Genomic DNA, 9,527 nt, shown 5'->3' with positions numbered 1-9,527 from the left:
ACATTTTTCTATATACCATAACGAAAAGTTCTTCCATGTATAGGTTATCTTCACTGACGAAAAGAGATCAATAAAGAAGGTCTTGATGGTATCAACGGGTACTGGCGTGATTTACGAAAGAAGGAACAGTGTTCTTCGACCAGGATTTTTTTTCACACCATTCAAGGATTACATACATGTTCTGAAATCCTCTCTCCTACCGTTTTTGCTTGGATATCGTCACAAAAAATTCACATATCATATCATATCATATTCATATCAGCAAGGTAACTAAGCAATGGATTAGGGACGAAAAATTTAATTTTTTGAACTGGTCGGCTCGCTTTCCAGATTTGAATCCTGTTGAAAATCTTAGGGGGATTCTTGTACGCCGAATCTACACTGAGGGGAAAACTGGTACACCACGATTGAAGAGCCTAAGGTCGCAATTTCGGAAACATGGAAAAAAATATCAAGAAAATCGTTCAGCAGCATTTGGTAAATAGTATTCCAACACGGATTTTCCAGGTTATTAGCCGAAATTGCCAATTATTGACATGTAAATTATCCGATAGTTTTGAATTTTTCATTGATAATACTTATGCATTTTGAAATGGTCTTATAGAAACTGGACAGCTGAAATTATCATATTTAAGCACAATAAATAAACAAACAACTCTTTTGAACGAAGCTGACGTTGAATATACTTTATTCAAAGCATTCTACAATGTATGAATGTATCTCATTGAAATTCTAACTGTTTGTGTAGCAACGAAATAGAATCAGGGTGGTCTTATAGAAGTTGGACAGAGTGTATCTGTATGGAAAGGTCCTACAGGAACTTTTCGGGAACTAATGAAAGCTGGTTGATAAGATTAATTGGATTTCCTATTAAGTTGGTGAGCAAAAAATGTGTTGGCCCACAAAACCTTCGAAAAAACAGAAAAAAACTTTTTTCTCTTTTTTCCCGATATTGAAGCCCACTACACCTATACACACCAAGATAAAACTATGTACGTCAAATATTCTAATACCTAAAAAGGAGCTTTAAAATTATGTGCATCCCATCTATGTGGGCAGTCCGATAAGTACTTAGCCTCGTCGTCCGATGGTGTCAGTATCGCAAGAAAGATTACTCATCGTGTAGTACATTCTCTTAAACGGCTACTGTCAAAATTTCAGCCGAATCGGACTCGTTTTGTTTTGTTTTTGACAACGTGTTGAAGCCGGCGTGTCCGCGGATTTTAGAAAAATGGAAAAAATAGAAATCCCACCGTCGCCACGGTCAAATTGGTCGAATTGCAACTACGAACTGCTGCCCTATCCACCGTATTAACCAGATTTGACCCCGTGCGACTTTTTTTGTTTCCAAACTAGAAAAAGTCACTCGCCGGGCAGAAATTTGACTTTTTTCCATTTTTCTAATTCAATTTTCATTTTTCAACAAGCTGTGAAAACAAAACTACGAGTCCGATTCGGCTGAAATTTGGACAGTAGTCGTTGAAGAGAATGTACTACACGATAACTCTTGCTCTCTTGCGATACTGACACCATCGAGCGATGAGACTAAGTACTTTTTGGACTGCCCTCGTATATGCGTTGATATTCACGAAGTTACAGCATGTTAAAAATCATATGAAATTTGCGACTTCGTACCATGTTCCTTTTTTTTTGTCGAGTGTATAATAACAAGCGTGAAGTGAAATGTATTGTTATTTAATCATTGAACAAACAAATTGTTTTATGAAAATATTATTAACCAGGGAAAGTGTAACTACCGGTGCATTTCATCGCAAACGACATATATTCTGTTGTAAATTTTCAGAACCAACACGCCTCAATTGCCAGCCATGTTCCACAGGAACATAACTAGTTGGTATGAAGACTTCATCAATTCGGAGAAACGTTCCATTCCCAGTTCAAAAAGTCCTCCGCAGCTAATGCCCAGAGTGTGATCCGCCGAGTGCATCACAATCATCATGGTGGCCCGAATCGAGATATATTCCTTCTCGAAAGCCTTTGAGTATTTTAGTTCGGAATGCCATGCGATATTGTACAACTGTTCACCAACGGAGTTATGCTGTAGTTGTGATGAAATAAAGAATAAAATTGTATTTTTTCGGAGAACAAAGAAATATGCAATTACCACATTATTGATGCGTTCCACCAGAATACAGAAAAAAAAACACTCGAGAACATTGAACATCATTAGGGAAAGTATTTGTATTTTAAACATTTCAAAGTCTTTTGTCCACATGATATACACCGTCCCGATGGATATAAAGAACCCGGTTGTATAGTACACAATCAGCAAAGTTCCATTTAGCAGGGACCTAGTGTTCCTCAAATGATTTAAACAGATCACGTGTTGATCCGCGCAGGTTCTGAAGCTAGCTTGTAATTCTCGCCAATGTTCTACTCCCGTTTGATGGGTCATTTTGTCGAATATCTCCCCAAATGCGTCCGCTATGATTTGCATCTCGGCAACGAAACCTTCTAGCAACATATACGTTGACATGACGTTTGTGACTGTTGCAGGTCCATAGGGAAATAACGTAACAACATACAATTTGTCCAGTAACAATTGGAAGCCATCGCTGGTCATTTCGCGAACTTCGATGGGATTACGTAGCGGCGGAATACGACGCGAATCAACCAACAAAACTGGCACGTACAGAGCCGCTACTGAAACAATACAAATTGTAACCAACGAATGATTCTTCTGATAGGCATTACGACGAATCTCCCAGGCACTACTATCGTGCGGTCGGAAGCTACGCCCATTGATGTAGTTTTTTGCCTCTGTAAATGCCTTCATGTTCATCTGGATCCAACCCGCGCGCACCAGTGTGATCAAAACAATGGCAGAAACATGAATATTGTTCATAACGGCTCCGAAGGAACCAGCTTCCATGAAATTAAACCAGAATCTAATCCACATCAGCGATGCTCCCAAAAGCAGGCACAGACGAGTAGTTTTATACAGCTGGGACCAACCGTTTTCGAGACGTATTCCTCCGCTGGTCATTAAGTGATCGAGCATGACAAAGTGATTGCTGTTGTTCGAGAAGCGGTGATGGAATTTCCATTTTTCTTTGAGTGTTTCCAGTATCCACAACATGTTTTTCAGGCTAAGCTAGAACTTTAACTAATGACGGAGCGTCAAGTTGGTCTATTTAGGGAAGCGAAGAGATACTTGGTGCGAATTGTAATACAGGGTGGTTTCCCTATTCCATTTAGTTTAACAGTATTGTTCGCATAACATTCCATGAATACTGAGCTGAATGTTCCAAATATTAAGTATTGATACATGTACAAAGGTTAGCTAAAAACGTTAAGCTGTTGGCAAAATTTTATATAAGTTCAAACAGAAGGTGTTGCGAGTTTTCGAAGAAGGTAGAAAGTTGCATTCATCCATCGTTTGTATTTTACCCTAATATGCCATTCCGTTCATATTCTTAAGGTGGCTGTTTGTCCGGAGGGCAAATATTTGACACATTTTGACAGATAAAGTTTGGTTTTATATTTGTACAAACACTATTTTTTGCCACTCTTCAATTATCAACAGTGGCAAACAATGTCGAACATCGAACACGGAAAAAATCGAAAGAAATATTTAAGGTAACCTACATTTACTGACAGGTTCGAGGAGCACAAAAGAAATATTTGGACATCCATTAATTGAATATGCATTCAGTTCACTGAACAATCACCATAAACAATGTGCAATGCCTTACGAGACATAACTCCATCCAATTAAATGAGACAAGCACTTGTTATGCGGCGCTTTACTATTCACAAAAATGCAGGAAAATAACTTGATAACTTGGTTTGCTTTTGAAAAAAAATATGCGCGACATTCACAAATTGACACAGAGACTTGAATTTTTTTTTGTATTGATGAGCCGTACCTTTTGTAAAATAAAATTTCTTCTTCTTCTTCTTCTTCCTCTTCTTCATCTTCTTCTTTTTCGGTATTATAATGACTTTCAACACTTCAAAGATCACCCTGTAGAAAAAGTGTCTGAGAATTTTTTACACTGAATACAATAAGGACTCTATCATATACCAGTTGTCATGAACATAAAGAAACTGCAATTTGTCACAATATTCATCATAATTAATGGGTGACAAATATCGCCACGTCTGTAATTAAGAAAACATTGTTTTGTGACGTGGCCAACAAAGGTGTCTCGAAGGTATTCTTTCCATGTTTAATAATTAATGCAATGCTCGGTTTTACCGTCTCATCTTGTACCGAGTTTCAGAACTGTTGGATTGTAACTAGTTTTTCCTTCGAATTTCACATTAAATATAAAAAAAATAAGAATGCTGCTACTTCTTATTTTTTACGACAACATAAAGCTGTTATACATTTATCTTTATATATATATATATATATATATATATATATATATATATATATATATATATATATATATATATATATATATATATATGTAAATGGATTTCTGTTTGTCTGTCTGTCTGATTCTTATGGACTCGGAAACTAATGAACCGATCGTCATGAAAATTGGTATGTAGGGGTTTTAGGGGCCGGGGAAGGTTTTCATGATAGTTTGAGACTCCTCCCCCTCTCTAAGGGGAGGGGCTGCCATACAAATGAAACTCAAATTTCTACATTACTCGAGAACTAATCAAGCAAATGAAACGAAATTTGGCATGTGAAGGTTTTTGGGTGCAATAAATGATTCTATGGTGGTTAGATACTCCTCCTCCCTCGATTGGGGGGGGGTGGTTTGCAGGAGGCTGCCATACAAATGAACAACGAATTTCTTCATTACTCGAGAATTAATCAAGCAAACGAAACCAAATTTGGTATATGGAGATTTTAGGGTGCAATTAATGTTTTCACGGTGTTTAGACACTCCACCCTCCCGTCTAAGAGGGGAGAGAACTCTTCCATACAAGTGAAGCATACATTACCGCATAATTCAAGAACTAATCAAGCAAACAAAATTGAGCATGTGAAGGTTTTATGGGGAAGAAACATTTCTAGGGTGGTTCGACACTCCTCCCCTCTCTCTTAAGGTGGGCTGTCATACAAACGAAAAACAGATTTCAGCATAACTCGAAAACTAATCGAGGAAATGGAGCCAAATTTGGCATGTGAAGATTTTAGGGGACACGAAATGTTTCTGTGGTGAATACACACTCCTCCCCCTCCTCTCTAAGGGAAGAAGAGGGGAGGAGTATGTCTTTATTCTATCACTAGCTAACCCGGCAAACTTCGACCCGCCCAAAATTTATTTTTCGTAATCACATCCACGTTTTCTTACTAAGTGCACGTGTATCGGTCCAATCGCAGAACTGTTCATTGATTGATCTTTTAATCTACCCTTTAAAATTATTTTTTACCATAAAATTTCAGTACTTCTACCAAAACTCGGCATTATAATATCAGATTATTTTCAGACACAATTATCGTGCAAAATTTTCCAACCACTTGCAAATAACATGTTCTCCGTTACATGGAATAACTGTTTGATACAGAAAATATGATAGAATAAAGACAGCCCCTAATCGAACAATTCATTTCTCGAGTGTTGCTCTTATCAACAAATTCGGCGATCCACTTTTATTTATATAGATATAAGAAGATCTAGGAATGTGTTTTATCGCATTGAAATTCATTTCGACTTTCGCACAAAGATCAATTTCGTTTGCGCAAGAATCAAATTTGTCACTATGTAATTGTAGAACATATGCGAATTGAATTTTCCGAATTTTCCCATTTTCCCCTTTTCCTTCAGAGTTTTCCGAAAAAAATTAATTGTCATGTTTGGATGGAATATGTTTGGATGAAATATGTGTATTATTTTTACGGAACCCCCTCTCCATTCGAGATGTTGAAATTTGTGTTTCATTTGTATAGAGCCTTCCTTTCAATGCTCTCAAGGGGAGGGGTCTCAAACTATCAGGAAAACCTTCCCTGGCCCCAAAAACCTCTACATACCAATTTTCATGTCAATCGGTTCAGTAGTTTCCGAGTCCATAAGAATCAGACAGACAGACAGACAGACAGACAGACAAGCCGTGGAGTTGCCGGCCTAGAATAGCACTTCGGGTATTGGTCCCTGTCCCTGTCGTATGAGGCGACTAATCGGGTGACAACGCGAGTAAGGGCGCGGAAAAGCCTATTAGTGATTGCACGGGGGAAATATCGTGTACAGTAGCAACGAAAGGAGTGCCAAGCACAACAGGATTGACGCCAGTAAGATCCTGAATACGACATACTGGTTACGACATGAAAAACGGACACGTTACGGAAACGATTTCAACACGACGTTAAAGGCTGACAGTCGTACTATCCTGTTCCCTGAGTAAGGAAGAGTGACACCTTCCTTAAACGGCGTGTGGGCTATTAGTGCGATTGCCCCCGTCCCGGTAATAACTTGGCAAGTCTTCGGGTACGTTTGATTCTCGTCTAGGCTCAGGCACTAGGTATTAGGCGTCAGATGTCACATTCCTGACTTGCGCTGATCTGGCTCTGAACCGTGTCAACCCCTGCATGGCCTCACTGCTTGCATAGATAACCAATCAATGATCAATGATAGCGACTATGTACAACGAGTGGAGATAGCGGCCCGAAGTTGGGACCCAACAGACATGAATACCTTCGAACAATTCAACAGACGAAACGACGGGAATGAAGACACACCAACAGGAGACGCGAACGTTTTCGCAATGAGCGGTAAGCTCCAGAAATCACCAATTCGCAACCAGACAGCCATAGCGAATCCTACAGGACACCAACAGGATCCACAACAAGGAGAGAGTAGCCTGATACATGTGCTAACGCATACAGCCAACACCACCACTTCTTTAGAAGGGCTGCAAGTCGGGAGGTCAAGAAGAAAATGAACGAGCTCTACGAGTTCATTAAGGACAAAAACAATGTCCATACTAAGATAAAACATTTAGGCACAAGCATCAAATCGACCGTTACGGCTGCTGACCGCGAACAGAAGGAGATATTCACACGAGCAGAGGTTGTTGAAAAAGCACTCGCTGACGCAAGGGAGAAGATGTCCGTCGAGATACAGGAGACGCCGAAGACGCCACGAAATCCACGATCGGACAAAAGGAAGAGAGATGGGAATGAAGAAGACCTGAAGAAGGTTAAAAATGATAACCTGGGAAACAGAAAGGAAGGTGAAGGGTAAAAAATCATTTTAAAGTCGGTCTTTTTAAAATAAACGGTTTTACAGTTTTTTGAAAATTATTATTGGCAACCCTGGCCAAAACGTTGTCATGTCACGCTGGAGTCAGTCACATGCTTAAAAAATTGAATGGTTTTTTATGTAGCTAAGAAACAAAGTGTAAAAATAAGATGTGACGTGTTGGTTATTGGTCGAAAGTTGATTCTGAAACTAGCACCGCCGCACTGGATCATCGTGTCCAGAAAACGCACTATGTGTCAAACTGCATGGCTTATCTCGTGAGACTCCGCTTTGCTGCAGCACGTACAAAGGCATCAGAGACTCGTGAAGTTAACAAGATAGAATACACACGTATGTTTAACTGAAGTTTGTCTCCAGATGGGGTGATTATCCAATCACTTTCACATTCCTTATTAAATGAAATGTAAGCCATTTTGCAAACAATCAGCTGAAAACCGTTTCCATTCTGAGCACAAAAAGTTAGCTAATTGATTGAGCATCACAACATCCCTCCCGTGTAACATAATATCTGGTCTGAACATGAATCTCACTTTATTGCAAACGTCCGACACCACACAGCATAATGTCTAATCGAGGTCAGAATGTAACTGATAGCTTCTTGTGTTGCCAATTGTTGGCCACATTGTGCTCCACCGAACATAATTGTGTACCAACTAATACGCATGTTGGTTCGTTGTATTGAAGACGCGTGCTGTCTGGATGGGTTGCGTCATCGCGGTTCGCATCTCACCACGCTTACCTCTGCGATCGTTGATGAAAAGCTTCGCGAACCGCAAAATGCAATGAAGCGTCGTATCTGCAAAGGGTTCAAGAAGAAAAGAAACCAACAGTGAACGATTTTGGAATCGATTGTGGAACCGAAACGAACCTAATAAAAATAGAAATAAAAGACAGAAACTGTATCTTTGCTATGTGCAGTTTGAACACTCGAAAATCTCGAAATGAAGATCGTTTCACATCACGCACATCAGACCGCATCGGAGCACACACACACACACACTCATACAGATGGATGATGTGTACTGCAAAATCGTAATTGAATATCGAATTGCATTTTTTACTCAATTCCTCCGTATCTCCGAGCCGGCGCTTCATGTTGGGCAACGACGACGACTCCGAGAACTGGAGCAGGCGGACTGCAATTGGAACCAGTTTCAGTTTCGGTTTCGATTCGCTGACACACATTCAGAGTCCGCACAAGTCAGCGACCCCTCGTCATCCGTCAGCCCAGCTGATCGAAAGTAGTTGACCTGCATTCGGAGAGCGCAGCACTTCTGGGAAAGCCTTTTTCTCACCCCCACGCGATACTACTGGTACCAGAGTAAGGTTGACAACTTTTAGTAACCGTTGACCAGACTGAAAACTAGTTCATTTGCTATTACTGGTATTCTTAATACCGGCGAAGCTGATGTTCGATTCAAGTTTAGTCGGGTGTGAAAGGAGTAGAGTGTGCGTTATGTAATGAAGTCGGCGCGAATATGAGAACGCACGCACGAGTTTGCGATTTGCAATGTCAAAAAGCGATCGATCGAAATGACATAATATTTTTCAACAACAATTCGAGAGAGGCAAATATTTTGAAACGGTGATTAACAGAATAAAATCCTGTCAAATATTCGCAGCCATAAACAAACAATACCTATGTCATTTTATGAAAACTTTTATAGATCAATTGTAAATCCCCATTCTTCAGAAAACATTCCACAGCTAGTTCCCGAAGTCGAAGCAATAATCATCATTCCCGTCTTATGAAGTCTTATGAAGAACGTCTTATTATCTTATGAAGAATATAGCTCGAATTCGCAAACCGTCATTGAAACATACGATGTTAACTATGTAGAGGCTTAATTCGCCCATCCTGCGATTCTCGATCATTGCAAGACGTGCAGTCGAGGGTCTCTTTTTCGGAAAATTTTGCCTCGTTCATATTAAAAAAAGCTATTATTATTCAACGGTGCATAATGTTCGATGAGAAAGTGTTTTCAGGGTGCGAGCGCACGTGTTTGTGCCGGGATTCTCACGTAAAATCAATCCAATTAACTTACACCGGGTTGCATGTGTAATACAGCGAAGTGTTACAGGTATGTTATGCTTTTCGCTCATGTCTGACAGCAGAAACAACTCGGCATAACAATGGAATAAAAAAAAAAGTCACAGCCAGAAGCAAGTTCAGTAATGGGGGTCAGATTATGTATTACAGACTACCTTATCCACTCTTTGAGAAAGCCTGAGGTAAGAATCGATATCACCGTATGCCGCTTATGTAATTGCAGGTATCTTGGTGTTGGTTGAGAGTGACCCTCGATTGTTATCAGCAGCGAAATGTTCGATTTGATTTTGGAT

At 39.8% G+C, this 9,527-nt stretch overlaps 1 protein-coding gene across 1 annotated transcript; it reads right to left on the bottom strand.

The window, feature by feature from the left end:
- Positions 1–1,262: 1,262 nt before the first annotated feature.
- On the bottom strand, positions 1,263–3,100 carry LOC129767043 (uncharacterized). Its single transcript, XM_055767656.1, has 2 exons — positions 2,126–3,100; positions 1,263–2,059 (listed from the first exon to the last, which is right to left on the bottom strand). The coding sequence occupies exons 1-2, from the start codon at positions 3,098–3,100 to the stop codon at positions 1,817–1,819; spliced, it is 1,218 nt and encodes a 405-aa protein (XP_055623631.1). The 3' UTR covers positions 1,263–1,816.
- Positions 3,101–9,527: the final 6,427 nt, after the last annotated feature.

This window comes from Toxorhynchites rutilus, chromosome 2, assembly GCF_029784135.1.
Source record: "Toxorhynchites rutilus septentrionalis strain SRP chromosome 2, ASM2978413v1, whole genome shotgun sequence".
Taxonomy (NCBI): domain Eukaryota; kingdom Metazoa; phylum Arthropoda; class Insecta; order Diptera; family Culicidae; genus Toxorhynchites; species Toxorhynchites rutilus.
Note: the sequence above shows the minus strand (reverse complement) of the source record. Positions and strands in the feature narration are given on the sequence as shown.

What these genes read in the sequence shown, in the direction of transcription:
- LOC129767043 (XM_055767656.1), bottom strand. Translation starts at nt 3,100, where the DNA reads ATGTTGTGGATACTGGAAACACTCAAAGAAAAATGGAAATTCCATCAC. An exon ending in TGGAACGCATCAATAATGTG is followed by an intron (nt 2,060 to 2,125) that starts GTAATTGCATAT and finishes TCACAACTACAG; the next exon opens with CATAACTCCGTTGGTGAACA.